The sequence below is a fragment of the Mustela nigripes genome, chromosome 7, assembly GCF_022355385.1.
Source record: "Mustela nigripes isolate SB6536 chromosome 7, MUSNIG.SB6536, whole genome shotgun sequence".
In the NCBI taxonomy this organism is placed as follows: domain Eukaryota; kingdom Metazoa; phylum Chordata; class Mammalia; order Carnivora; family Mustelidae; genus Mustela; species Mustela nigripes.
The window spans coordinates 130,669,741-130,684,908 of NC_081563.1; the positions used below are offsets into that span (position 1 = coordinate 130,669,741).

A 15,168-nucleotide genomic window follows, 5' to 3' on the forward strand; every position below is an offset into this window, starting at 1 on the left:
CATGCCCTACTCCCCACCACTCCCTAAGTGCTTCCTGACCTTTGGCCAATTCGGCCATTTCTTTTCACTGTCTGGCCTCCACCAGCTTGTCAGTTTGTGACCTTGTTTCTCCAATATCTTCTTAGATTCTCTCTTTAGTTCATCACTTCTGGAGGGTGCAGGTTCTTATTAGGGTGTAGGAAATAACCCCTTCCAAGTGGATTTGTGCTAAGACTTCTAGGGACGGCACACGTGATTCTGTGGCATTCCACAGGCCTGAGAGGTAGAAAGCCCATACTTTGCTTCTGAGCTCCTGGCTCCTAAGTCCAACTGCCTGCTGGCATCTTTACTTGGATACCTCACAAGCCTTTCCAACTTCCTACACCCCGAACTGAAGCCATCATCTGCCCTTAAGAAAATGATCCTTTCCCCCAGTCTCCCCACATGGCCCGTGACACCATCCTGAGCCAGGTGCCCTTCCACTACCATGTGGAGGCCAGCACGGGGTCCCGAAGCTCACATCATAGAGTCCCTCCCTGCTCTTCTCCTCCCACTGCCGCCTCGTCCGCAGCAGCTGTACCTGGCACCTCCCCCAGCCCATCAAATTCATCACCCTGCTTCCTCCCTTACCCCTTCTAACCCACTCCCTAGAAAGAAGCCCAAATGATCGTAGAAATAGTAAATCAGAATCACTTTCCTCCTCTACTCAAAATCTGTCACTCCCTTTCCCTTCCCTGGAATAAAACCCAAGCTCCTCCCCTTGGCTTTTGTGTCCCGCACAGCGTGGTCCTGCCAACCCCTCACCCCCAAGCTAAACTCAAGTGACACTGGCCCTCCTTCAGCAAATCAGACACACCAAGTTCCTCCCTGCCTCAGGACTTCTGCACACACCATACCCTGTGCAAGGAACGTTCGCCCACTCCCACCCAGAGAGCTAGAGAAACAGAGACAGGGAGGGCATCACTCCTCTCCTTGCTGGCTCTGTCACTTGCTCTAGGTCCCAGCTGGTAAGTCCACATCCTCAGCAAGACCCCTTTCTACAGCAGGTGGTCCAAGTACTCTCCTGGCATGCTTGGTTTTGTGAAGTAGTTACCCGCCCCCCATTGTAAATCCAACAGCTGGCCTCCTCATCAGTCATCGTGTCTTGTCCTAGAGTCCAGGTGTCATTCCAGATTGCCCTCCCCTGCCTCCCAGACTCACCCACATCTCAGCAATGGTCGCACCAAACCATTCTGGTCGACTGGGTACCTCGAGCGGCCCCTGGGCTCCCCCAGGGCAGAAACTGTAGTCCTCTCCCCCATCACGGTATCATCAGCACCGAGCACAGTGCCTGGCACACAGTAGGTCCTCAACAAAGTATCTGCCAAGTGAAGGAGTCAGGAGATCTGAAAGCATTTAAGGTTTGGAGCCAACTTTCCTCCAAGGCCAAGGGACATTCAAAAACAAAACAAAACCAGCTAAATGTGGCCCACATTTAAGGTTTTTAATTTTATATGTAAAGAAAGAATGAAATGATCTTGTACTCATTTTATTTTCATCTAAAGAGGAGCATAAAACCACGAGGTATGTAAAAAAAAAAATAAAGTTTTATAGTGTGGTAAATAAAAAAGAAAAGGGTGGGGACCAATCATTGAGGGGGGGAAGGAGCCGTGGTAGAGTACAGAAATAGAAACAGATGTAGAGATAGAGACAGATCAAGAGAGAAACCGGCAGAGGCATCTAGGCAAGGTACAAAACAGGGCTTCACTACTCTTCTGGGAACCAAAGGGCAACCCTCCAGATTTCGAAAGGGGTTTTAAGTCCCCTCTTCACTTCATTTTTCAAAGAAGATTTCTAAAAACTGATTTACTGTGCTAAAAATCAGTGGTTAGCACATTGCATTTTGAAGAGAACATAATCTATTCAAATGATTTTTTTTTTAATACTTTACTTTGTATCTTTAGAGAAAGTGGCTACAAACTTTTCAGTGAGCCACTGGGTTTTCAAAGTTACAAGCACGAAGAGGGAGGGATCCTTGGGGGCTGTCAGAAGGAGGGGCATGAGCGTCAAGCACAGTTCAGTACATCCCACCCATTCCCTTCTCTGGAACTTTCCATGGCCCAGGCCCTAGATGAAAGGGGGAGCAGAGCCTAGCACTGCACATGGTCTGACCTCTCTGGCTATACCAACTGGACCAGAAGATCTTCCCAACCAGGGCCAATTACAGTCTCCCTGAGAAATCACAATTTTGGCCCCAGTGAGCCGGTGCAGGGACAGCACATAAAATTGATAGGCAGGAGGTGTGGGCAATTTTCTCCCAGGCTTTCTGAGCCTGGTAAGAGTGTGGAGTCAAGGAGAGATGGTCTGCAGAGGGACGTGAAAAATCAGTAACATCGTGTAGCGGGTAGAACCAGCCCCAGGGGACCAAACCCCAGGCCCCCTTGACAGCTAGGACACTGAACAAGTGCCTTGACATCTCTTTGACCTAATTGTAACCTGCTTCCTTGGGGCCCTTTGGGAATTGAATAAATGAACACATACAGCACTCTGAAGAGGGTCTGGCACACAGTAAAGCATGCTGAATGTCAATGGCTACGGTTTCCATTTTGCTCAACTGTAAGCCCATGAGGCTGAGGCTCTCTCACTGGTTTGCTCATAACATATCCCAGAGTCTAGAACCGTGCCTGCAACACAGCAGCGCTCAGCCCACCTTCGATGAGTGATCAGAGAATGGAGATAACGACAGAGACCATGGACCGAGCCTGCTGACTCTCTCCTCATTCAGCTCCTACTCCAGTGGAACAATCAGAGCTGGGTCTTATCAAAGCCTAAATCAGATCATGTTTCTTTCCTGCTTCTCCTGTCTCAGGATGAAGCCAAACTCTCCATCCCCCTTGGCTACCCAGGCCCTGCCAGCTCTCTCCCCCTCCCTCTGGCTTCCTGCTCCAGTTCTGACCCTTTAGTCAATGACACTGTCCCTCCTAGACCGTGAGCTCCATGAACCATGAAGAAACAGACCGTGACTTCTCTCTTATTCTTCATTGTATTTTAATATCAAGCACAGTGTATGGTGGAAAGAAGGTGCTCGACAAACCCCGGTAGAATGAATCCACTTGTGGAATGAGTTGACAGAACAAAGAAGCACATTTGGGGCCATTCTCAAGTCCAGCTTCTTCCCAAGTCTCCTGGCCTGGTTTTGCAACAGTAGCCTCCTCAGACAAGCCCCGAATCCCCCCTTCTAATCTACCTTAAGTGAGTTTCTCTATTGCTACCAAAGGCTTTAACTCCAACCCACAGACTAACGCCACCTTCCGAGCTGGAAGTCCCCAGCCTAGAATTGATAATCCTAGATCAGGAAGGATATAAAGACTTCCTTTCCCAAAAAACGCAATTTTCATGCATGACAAAGTAAACGGTATCAGACCAGCCCTCCCACCGTCAACAACCAGTAAGTCAGGACAAACACATGTAAGTCAACTTCTGTCAGGCGTTAGACAGCGGGCAGCACATGACTGTGGCCACTGAGGAAAAGGAAACACAGGAGGTGAGCCCACGTTCGCTCCAGCTCTCCACCCGAGGACAGCTTCTATACCACTGGCATGGACTCACACCCCCACCCCACCAAACATCCAAAAAGGTTGTGCCTTAGAAATAAGGGTAAGCCTTCGAGAAAGGCTTCCCGAAAGCAGCCCTCACAGAGTCTAAAACCAAGCGTCACACAAGTTCAGTGATCAGCTTGTTACTGATCTGCCTTCAGCAGAAGATAACAAAATCCAGCCTCGATAATGTCCAGTCCGTGGATGGTCCTCTCAACCTCAGGAGATAATCGATAATTACGAGGCATGCAAAGAAAGGACAAAATGCGGCTCCTGGTCAAGGAAAAGAATCAAGGAAGAGACACAAATACCAAAATAGCTATGATGGTGGCTCTAGAAAAAGCAAACTGGTCAGGATTTCTAAGTTCCTGATATTTTCACAGAAGTCCTTAACCACGTGCATACACCGAAAGCCTCTGTGGAGATCTCAGGGTTGGGGGATTTGTGTTTTTTGTTTCAGGGGATGCTGAGGAATCTGCATTGTTAACCTCTCTAGAGGGTTCTAAACGCATCATAGAATTCTTATCATAGAATACATCCACTTTAAGGCAAATACAAGTAAGAGGTAAACTGATAGGTCCTGAAGGTTCTGCTTGCTCGAGCGGTGGCTGAACACCAATCAGCAATCTCAGTTGAACAGATTACACAATTACGAAAGATCATTTCAGCTTAAATTATTTTGCAGAAAAATGCACACGTCTCTATTATTTTGAAAAAAAAAAAAAGTCTGAGGTTAAATCAAAAGCCACAGACATAAAAGATAATGATTAAGAAAAAACAGAAGGAAATGCTCATGGTATAATTTAAAAAAATATCAGAGTGCCAACTACTGTAACATCAAGCATATAAATATACATTAATAGACATTGCTGGGACACCTGAGTAGCTCAGTCAAACAAATGCCTTCGGCTCAGGTCACAATCCCAGGGTCCTGGGATTTGGCCCCACAATGGGCTCCCTGCTCAGCAGGGAGCCTGCTTCTCCCTTGCCTGCTCTGCCTGCCACTCCCCTGCTTTGCTGGCTCTCTCTGACAAATAAATAAAATCTTTAAAAAAATTTATATATACATTGCCATGTTTGTGAATAGAACAAAAGGCAACAAGAAATATACAAAATGCTAAGAATAGTTATTTTATGTGTAATTTTAATTTTCTAAATTTTAGTTTTCTATATTTTACAAGAGTGTATGGAATTTCCTCAGTGGACATGCATCTGAAATTTAACCACAAAATAATGACTTCAAAAACCCTCTGCCAAGACACAAACCTCTGCAAAATCTAGCAATTTTTCCATCAGAAAGAGAAGGGAAGAAGTAGCTTGAGCTATTTCCTTCCTTATCCAGCTCAGGAAGACTTTCTTCTCTGTCCTCTGAGTAACTGGGCCAGCCTTGGACACTAATTCCACCTCGAATGTTCTCATCCATCAGACAAGTAGGAGGCTGAGACACACACCACAACCCAACAAGCAAGAGGCAGTGGCTGAGCAAAAGTAGCCCACCTACTGGTAAATGAAGGACACAGAAAAGGAAAAGAATTCAAACTCATACCTGAACAACCGGGTGGCCACCAGTTGGAGCTTTGACAGCCCCTCGGCTGCCTTCGGTCTCATAGTGGGCACGGTGATGTGGCTTGGGCTGCACCTCTATCCGCAGCTCATAGGAGCCCGACTGGTGGGAGAGCGGCCACTCAAGCGGAGGGAGAGATGCAGTCACTGGGATGCTGAAGAAGGAAACAAGCGTCAGTCATGTGTCCAAGAAATCAGAACCAGCCAACCTGTACAATAAAAGTAAATGGTCCCTTTTCTGAAAACTCATGTCCAGTGGGTGTATGAGTAAAATACTGGCTGTTGGAAAGCACGTATTTCTCAGGATAGGTCGGACTCTTCACAAAGTAGAGATCTTTTTCTTGGTTTTTCTCTTCCATCTTTGATGACAACCGTGTGACGGACATCTCCATTTAGGAAGCTAACTTCAGGACATGTGAGTTCTAGAGTATTTTTAATTACTACAACTTCTTTTCCTCTGGGAATTTAAAGAGTACCACCTCCTACCTCTAAAAATCACCTTTTTCCCAGAATGTTCTCCCTTTCCAAAGGAACAAGTGTGCAAGAAAATACACTGAAGTGGAAATCAGGGACCCACGCGTGTCATGAATGTGCCATGTTACTTTAGGCAAGTAACCTCACCTCATTTACCTTCAGTGTCTTATAATAACATAACAAATGGACCAGATGGCACCTGAGGGTTATTTTGGCTCTTATTTCCAAGTCTGATGCTTTTAATTAATAGCAAATTCTAGGGAGAGATCATTTCCAGTTACAGCCATTGCTTATCAGGGCAAGTATAGAACATCTAACCAGAGAGGTGGCTAAATTTAGAGACCCCTAAATTTAAAGGAAGAGTAAAGGTCAAAAACATGACTGGAGTCGCCCACCCAAGTTCAATTCCAAGATCCACCTCTAACTACTTTGGGCAAATGCCTGACTCTACCTCCCTAGGCCTTAGTTTCCTTGACTGAGAAATGGGGATACTGAGATCATATGAAGACCTTAGCGCAATATCTCCTCAATAAATAAATATTAGGTTATAATTATAATTAGGTTATAATTATGTTATAATTATGTTTCCTTATATACAGTGCATATTTCAAATAAATAGTTATCTCCCATAGACAATCTAATTAACTTATGGTTATGGTATTAGATATAGATAGATAGATAGATAGATAGATAGATGCCTTTACATCTGAAGTTGTAATGATATGCATTGTTTTATTTTCCTATAGAATCTTAAACCTACGCAGCCCACTCAATGGGCACTTGATATATGGTAAAAATGATGTCATTTAAGAACTGATTGAGGCCTTAATGATCTATCTGGACCATCCCTTCAGAGCGTCAGAGAACACAGAAATTTCCTTAAGATCACAAAGCAAGACATGCCAAGGTGGCAACTTACGTGTCTTGATTCTTGGTCCAGTGCTCCATGCATATCTCTACACTACCTCTTATCTTATTAATTTATTTAAAATAGGGCCAAGAAAATCTCTCACTTATAGAATGACTCTAGAGCATATCTGACATTTAATAGGTTCTCAGTGACTATTCAGTGGGTGGGTAGATGGCTGGATGGAGGGAAACATGAATGAATGAATGAATGAGCAAACAGTTTTATTTCAAAGAAGCCCCGTATATTTAAAGTAGTTTCAGGGCCACGTGGGTGGCTCAGCTGGTTAAGCAACTGCCTTTGGCTCAGGTCATGATCCAGGAGGCCCAGGACTGAGCCCTGAGTCAGGCTCCCTGTTCCATGCGGAGTCTGCTTCCCCCTCGCACCTCCCTTATGCTCTCTCTCTCTCATACACTCTCTCTCAAATAAATAAAATCTTCCAAAAAAAAAGTCAAAGTAGCTTTAAAGTTGCAAATACATGGATTTGTGTCACTGTGTCCTGATTTTGCACACAGGGCACCAATCATTAATCCCATCAGCATCTTCTTTGCCACTAAGCCCTGAGCTGTTAAAAGTTGACATTATCATCCGGACTTAGTTCAGCATTTGCAGTGAAACCAATTCCATCCCTTCTCCATCACAGCAGTACCAAGGGGAGATGTGGGGGGGGTGGCGCCCCATAAACTCCATCAGTGCTGGAGCTCAACGTGAATATACAATCCAATTTAAACTTACATTCTCACTCTGCAAGCAGATCTCCAGCTCCTCTTTGTAACTAGCTGCCTCCTGATGTTACCTGCCTGAAGCACCCCCTTACCCTGAAGTCTGGTGTCCACCTTAATTTCAGAGGCAACATGCCTTCTGCTTCTGCCTGCAGCTAAGGTGCCAGGTGTGTCAAATACCTGTACTCTCATTATGTAGGCAAGTTATGCTTTTTTAAGTGTACAAATTGAAGTTCATAAAAGATCACTTCACCCCTGCATTATCTTTTGAAGTATCAAGGAAAAAAAATATCCAGGAGTAGAAGATCCAGTGGGATATCTCTAAGTATCAACTTCAAATTTTCCTTGGTTCCAGAATAAGTCTTTGATGACCATGATACAATCTTAAGAATTAGACCATCAGAGCCAATGTAAAATGCTGCATGTGAATTTCAGCCCTGCTCTGCATACCCTGAGACAAATACTATCAGGAGACCTTCCTGAACACCCTATCCTCTTGATCTTAGAGAAAATTCTTACAGCATTCAGAACCATTTGGATCCAGCCACAGAATGGAGATGGAAGGAGAAATGATAAAGTCCTTATAAACAGAAAAATGCAGCATGATCTGATTTTTTTTTATATTTTTTTTTATTTATTTATCAGAGAGAGAGGGGGAGAGAGTGAGCACAGGCAGACAGAATGGCAGGCAGAGGCAGAGGGAGAAGCAGGCTCCCTGCCGAGCAAGGAGCCCGATGTGGGACTTGATCCCAGGACGCTGGGATCATGACCTGAGCCGAAGGCAGCTGCTTAACCAACTGAGCCACCCAGGCGTCCCGCATGATCTGATTTTATATCAATGTTCTTCCCCAGTCTCAATCATTATATGAATCACATTCTGGAGATAATCTGTAGCAGAGAGAACAAAGAGTTGAGAACCCGAGGGTCTTCATTTTTCAATGCAGTCATTAACTAGCTGGGCAAGCCTCGGCGTGTCCACTCGCCTCACCAGATAACGGCTGCCCCTTTCTCTGCACTCTTCCTTAGTGCAGGCTCCATGCCAAGGACTTGATATATATCCTCTCACCCAATCCTTGCAAAAAAAACAAAAACCAAAAAAACCATGCTGATGGGAGACTATTATTATCCTCATCTCATAGGGAATGAGCTAAGGTTTAGTATGGTGCTCAGTGAGAAAGGGAGTTCCTGATTCATTAGCAATGCCTGCCCTGGGAACGGCATCGATAAGGTGCTCAATGAAAAAGAGGCTCTGCATGATTAGTGATGCCTGCTGTGGGCACAGCAAGGAGGGCAGCACCAGACATGCCCATGACCACACAGCCGGTGAGTGGCAGAACCAGGACTCAAATCCAGTCTGGACAGACCCTGAGGCTCTGGTGCCGCCATCTATCTGCATCTCCTCCGTGTACCGCTATTTGAAACTCCTTGAGGATTATGGCTCCCACTTTCTTTTTGTAGGAGGTCCAGAGCGCTGACTGCAGTCCTGGGGCACAGAGCCGGTACCCACAAACAGCAAGGCCTCTTATAAGAGGACAATAAATTCCACACATGAAGGCTGGCTCTGTGCTTCCCAGAATGTCAGCTCTCTGAAGACAGAAATTTCTGCCCATTTTTTTTTTTTTAAAGATTTTATTTATTTGACAGACAGAGATTACAAGTAGGCAGAGAGGCAGGCAGAGAGAGAGAAGGAGGAAGCAGGCTCCCTGCCAAGCAGAGAGCCCAACGTGGGGCTCGATCCCAGGACCCTAGGATCACGACCTGAGCCGAAGGCAGAGGCTTTAACCCACTGAGCCACCCAGGTGCCCCTCTGCCCATTTTTTTCACCGCGGGCTTCTCAGCCCCTATAACGGTGGCTGCCTGGCCCAGAGCAGGTATCTGGAAAACACCCGTTTGGGGAATACACGAGCCAGCCAGGTGCCCTCTGAGCCATGGCAGGCATCCCCGTGCCCACCGCCTGGTGAGTTAGGTGCCTGTACCTCCCTGGGTACCCGAAGGTCTCTCTTCCAGATGAGGAAACCACAGCTCAGAGAATTGAACTTCCTTGCCAAGATCCCACAGGCAGTAAGCGCAGAGCCAGGACCTGAACCCTGTCTAGAGGCCTCTAAACCACATGCCCCCGACCCAGAAAAAGCCCCCCGGAAGTAACCCGCGGACCAGACCGTCTCCCGAGCCGGCTCACCTGCAGATGGGAATGGCAGGCACCAGCTGCTTGGGCCAGGTGGGCGGCACCAGCAAGATGGACTCGGGGGCCGCGCTCCTCCCCTCCTCCTGCTCGCAGGGCCCCAGGAACTCCACGGCCGGGTAGATGTGGCGGGGCAGGCCGGCCTTGGGCGGGGCGGCGGCGGACACCGGCGAAGGGTCGGGGCTCGTCTTCCACATCTTGGGGGGGATGCCACAAGGCGAGTCCGCGGCGAGGCTGTTCAGGGCATCCATGAGGACGGCAGAGCCAGCCGTGGGGGGGTACCCAGCGGGGGCGCCGTCGTCCCGGGGCTGCGGCGAGGGGCTCCGGGAGCGCTGGGGTGAGGCTCCGGGCAGCGGGGCAACCAAGGCCCCGGCACACGAATGCCTCCGCTTGGCACCAGGCGACGAGGAGCGGGAGGCCGGACGGGGCACGGGCGAGTGGCGGCCCAGGCAGCTGTCCTCAGCGAGGCTGGTTCGAGGTGACATTATTGGCGAGGTTCTGGGGGAATAATGAGCAGGGATGTGTTGAAACTGCGGACACAGGTCGTCGGGCCCGCCGTTATTGGGCGAGACGCAGGGCGAGGTGTAGGGGGAGAAGGTGTCGGAAATGAAGCTCGCAGAGGAGCCGCTGCTAGCGGGGCTCAAGCAAAGCGGCTCGCGGTAGCCCTCGAAGCCGGGCACGGGCAGGGTGAACCGCGGGCTGGCGGCCACGCCGGCCAGGGGCGGTTGCTCCCCCAGCAGGCCAGTGTCTCTGCCGCGGAGGGGGCCCCCTGCCTGCATCAGTTCGTGAGATGGAGTGATCTCGATCCGAGGGCTCAGGCCCGAGGCCCCCGCTGGCTTGGCCGCCGGGCTCAGAAAGTTCTGCGGCCCTACCCTATCCGGCTCTCCGAATCCGCCGGGGGGTTCGCCAGGGAGACTGGGGAGGGGGCTGTATGGCTTGAGGCCATAGTCCAGGACTTCATCGGGGTATGCGAGTCTGGAGGGTGGGCTGGCGACCTTATGTGCATTCGGTTCTTCTGGAAAGAGAAGGGGGGAGGGGGGTCTTTTTAAGCCTCTAAAACAGAATTCCCGTGCAGAGCAATCACAGGCTGGGTTTCGTCTCCTGCTTTTTTGTTTTTGTTCGTTCTAATCCCCGCCACACCAAACCCCAAGCTGGAGCTTCCTCCCCTCAGCGGAGGAAAGGGAGGCCATTTCATCCCAGGTTCCTTGAAGAGGAAGGCAAGGTTTTGGCGCAGGTGCACAGAGCACAGCTCGTCTGAGTCGTGCAGGATGCCCTGGGCCCGTGGTCTCCCAACGTGTGGTTCCGTGGAACCCCTGGCAGAGATGCACCGTATTTCACAACTCAGGTCACATCGTATGTACTGGAGACTGAAACGAAAGCTTCGCGAAACAATACTTACCCTGCTACATACAGTGCACTCTTATCTTTCCTCTCAGATGGGGTTATTTGGCTTAAATGCTGGTCGTAACTCATTCAACAGACTTCTGGCCCACCAGTGGGTCACAAACCACGGTTTAGAAGCCACACACCTAGGCTTATCTCGTCATTCTGCATGTGTGACACAGCCACGGGATGGAGGGGGAGACCACACAGCTCTGGAGTCCGAGGGGCTCTGGGTTCAAATCCCAGCCCTTCACGCTCCAGTGTACCTACTGGCTTAGTTTAGAATGAGGGCTTCTGCATCATGTCTCAACTTGTGCCATTTTATAGATGGGGAAGCTGGGGCCCAGGGAGGGGAAGAGATTCACCCAAATTTGCAGGATGAGAAATCCCACAGACTAGCCCCTTGCCCTCAAAAGGCAGAGCCATGACTCTAGAGTCTCCCAAGCTATTAAAAATAGTCCAGAAGGATCTCATTTTTCTCTAGTAGCAGCGTTCTGCTGCCACTGCGAAAGGACCCACATCTGAGAGCAGACCGAGTGAAGGAAGGCGCTGTTCCTCCCGGCCACCCTGACCCGCATCAAGCTCCCCCACTCAGCAGAGGCCCCTCCACCCTCCCTGCCAGGGCTTGGGTCAGCCGGACTCCTCTCTCTCACATGCCTTCTGTCCAATCCATAGCGAATCCTGATGGCTCTCCTGTCAAAACATAAGCCACAGGCACACCCATCTCCCTCTCCACAATGCTCCAGCCCTAAGCTGCCAGCCATCCTCTCTCACCTGGACTCTAGGCACCTCCTCCCTGGGCTCCCCACTCTACCTTCGCCCCTCCAGTCTGTTCACCCCGCAGCAGCCTCTTGAAACGCCCCCAGGCATTTCAAAGCTTCCCCCGATGTAATCTGAAATCCTTAACACACTTGTCCCTGAGCCGGGGCCCACCCGGCCACTCGTACCTCACCCTGACTCACCAACAGCCCCGCTAACCCCTTCGCTGTTCTTTAAGTAGCTCCCACCTTAAAGCTCTCGAGTGCTGTTCATTCTGCTGGAAACTCTACCCGCCGAGATCTTCTCATGGCTGCTTCCCTTAACTTCTTCCTGTATCTATTCACTCTCCACTCTTTACCCCTGCCATCTTTCCTCTGCTAACCCGTTAACCAGCTCACACCATGTCAGGTATGATCTGTAAAGGGACTCTCACGCCCATAGATATGGGGCAGGCAAGCGGCAGCTCCTGGGCCAGATCTGGCCCACAGACTGTGTTTCTAAATAAAGTTTTATTGGAATGCACCCATGTACCTATCTGTTTACATATGGTCTATGGCTTGGATCTGCACTACAACAGTAGAGTTGATCATTACGACAGATACTCTATGGCCCACAAAACCTAAAATATCAGTTATCTGGCCCTTTACGGAAGCTGGCAACCAGCACACTAGACTATGTAGGCTACACCAGACTTGGAGCCATTATCTGCTGAGGTTCGGCACTGTGCTAGGCACCTAGCACAGGCTGTCCATAAACATTTGCTGAGTGACTGGGCAAACAGCAGAAGAAGCATGCCCAAGGTCCATCAAGCCTGAAATGGGGTCTCTTCCTAAAGTTACCCTTGCCTTGGGGAGCCAAGGTGCCTGCGCAGGTGATCCTCAACCTCCTGGTGCCCTTTTTGGACCATCCTGGACTAAATGCTGCCTGGTTTAGCTGTGCTGATCTCATGGGGTCCAGATGGTGTCCCCACCCCTGGGGAGAGCCCAGAAATGGCTTCCCACAGCTCTTAGGGTAAAGATAAACAACCTCAACTAGGCCAGCCTGGCCAAGCCCTGCCTGCTACCTCTGGCCTCAACTTGCTCTGCTCTCCCACTTCTCTCTCAGGACTCCAACCAAACTGGCTGTCTTTCTGTTCTTATAAAGCACCTACCACCTTTCTGCCTCAGGACCTTTGCACTTGCTGTTCCCTTTGCCACAACAGCTGTTCCCTCTGCCACAACAGGTCCTCCCTGCCACCACCACCACACCCAGGCCCCTTCTCTACATAGCTAAAGCTACTCATTCCTTCCAGCTGAAATGCCATGTGCTGGGGAAGGCTCCCTGGTCTCCATGGCTAGGTCAGAGCCCACTCATGCTTCTCTGTTCTGCTCCATACACTTCCCCAAATCCCAATTAAATAATTCTGAAGTTAGCTGTTTATTGCCTGCCTCTCTCCCAGCCTCCAGCTTCACCCCTACCAACAGCAAATTCTATGAGGACTCTTTTACCACCTAATGTATTCCTAGCACTGGGACAGGACCCATATGTGTTGGTTGGCTGAATGAATTTTTTTTTATTTAATTTTACTTATTTATTTGAGAGAGGGACAGAGTGACAGAGCATTAGAAGGGAGGTTAGAGAGAGAAGCAGACTCCCCATGGAGCTGGGAATCTAATGTGGGACTTGATCCCAGGACTCCAGGATCATGACCTGAGCTGAAGGCGGTCGCCCAACCCACTGAGCCACCCGGATGCCCCTGGCTGAATGAATTTTTTAAACGTGAGTTCACGAAAGTCTATATGAAATATTTAAACTGCTACTCAAAGATGCTAATATCCAAATCAAAAGGAAGAAAGATATAACCTCCAGAGAGTAATTTGGTAATAATCTATCAAAATTCCAACATACATATCTTTAGAACCAAACGATCTTGCCTTAGAAATTTATCCTGCAGCTAAACCCTCTTATGTGCAAAATGAAGTATGCATAGATTAGTTAATAGTGGCCTGTTTGGGGGACACCTGGATGGCTCAGTCAGTTAAGCATCTGCCTCTGGCTCAGGTGGTAATCTCAGGGACCTGGGATCAAGCCCCGCATCAGGCTCCCTGCTCAGAGGCGAGTCTGAGTTCTCCCTCTTCCTTTACCCCTTCTCCTGCTCATGCTTGCTCCCTCACTCTCTCTCAAATAAATAAAATCTTAAAAAAAAAAAATACTGCCCTGTTTGTATTCCAGAAAGACTGGAAACATCCTAAGGTCCGTCAGTTGGGGGTGGGTTGAATTCTTGTTTATTCACACAATGGGATACAGCACCGCTAGAAAAGGGTTGGAAAAGTTCTTTCTGCATTGATCTGGAATGACCACAAGATACAGTCAAAGGAGAAAAGCAAGGTACATACAGATACAGCACACACAGCATAAAAACAGAGGCTAAAAGAATGTGTGCACAGGGACACACACACAGACACACACAGCTGCTGCCTACACAGGCTGCCTCTAGAAGCTACAGGTAACAGTGACTTCCTCCGGGGAGGGGAACTAAGTAATCGGGCCCCAGAGGCATGGCAGAAAGGAGACTGATTTCTGTATGACCTTGAGAAAAGAAATACAATTCCCCAAAGAAACATGTTTTTATTTTATTTTAAAGGTGGCAGGGCACAGAGGTGACATGACAGGATATACAGGATAAACAGAAGCAGGAAATGGAGATCTAGTCCTACCGTGCCACTAACTAGCTTTGTGACCTTGGAAAAGTCCCTCACCGGCTCTATGTCTCAACCTTCCCATTCACAGGACAGCACTAGACTAGATCGGTTTCCTTGGTTACTTCCAGCTGTGAAATCTTTTGGTTTTTGTAGCTGCGGTGTGTAGGGTCTTGAGTTCTTACCAAGAGGCAGTGGATCACAACTTGTATCAATGTGTGCATGCACACACACACGCACATGCACACGCACACACGCACACCTTCCCGGCAGGTTAACAGAGGGCAGATTTTTAGTCTAGCGAGAGATCAACATCAAATCCATGTCCGACAACATTCTGATAATCCACTACCCTGTGAACCAGCCCAACAAACCACAAAAAGTCTCTTAGCAAAAATTCCGGCCTTATCAGATGAACGGCATCGTGTCTCATCAGGAACACCCCCTCAGGCCTGACGTGAGCAGTCGCTGAAACTCAGCCACGAAAACACACAGCACTCACACTCGCTGGCAGCCACACAAAACAGAAAGGACCGTTTGCTCAGCAAAAGCATCCAGAGCATTTACGCTGGTTTTAATTAATCCAAGCAGCAGAGGGTTTTCCGTTCCCGTTTTCCTCTCGAGATTCTGCAAGTTTCACACCAAGCAGGGAATGTGAAGGTAATTTATCTTCGTTCCGTTCTCGGCCCTCTGGGTGCCTGACGGTCAATATCCCGGGCTCATCGTGAACACCCTTGTGTGAGCAGCTAGGATTCTCAGCTCGCCCTCCTTGCACAGTAATTCTGCCCCCCTCACAGCCAGCCCCTCAGGGTCACGGCCATGCCCACAGAGCCACGGGGCAACGTGAGTTTCATCCTAAAACCACTGGATTTTCAGGAGGGTTCCCAAAAACCTCACTCTTTTTACCATTTGCATGATCTTTGTGATACCCCTATACCACTGGTTA

The 15,168-nt window shown here is 48.9% G+C and overlaps 1 protein-coding gene across 7 annotated transcripts in view; it reads right to left on the reverse strand.

Moving 5' to 3' along the window:
• The window catches only part of NFATC2 (nuclear factor of activated T cells 2), a 156,009-nt gene that overhangs the window by 110,481 nt on the left and 30,360 nt on the right, over positions 1 to 15,168 (reverse strand). For 5 of the 7 annotated variants that reach the window (XM_059407237.1, XM_059407236.1, XM_059407233.1 and 2 more), the window contains exons 2-3: positions 9,400 to 10,417; positions 5,101 to 5,272 (exon numbers count right to left, since the gene is read on the reverse strand). In XM_059407237.1, coding sequence (XP_059263220.1) covers positions 5,101 to 5,272; positions 9,400 to 10,417 — 1,190 coding nt within the window. The remainder of the gene's footprint in view (positions 1 to 5,100; positions 5,273 to 9,399; positions 10,418 to 15,168) is intronic. The other 2 variants (XM_059407238.1, XM_059407239.1) reach the window with 1 other exon arrangement.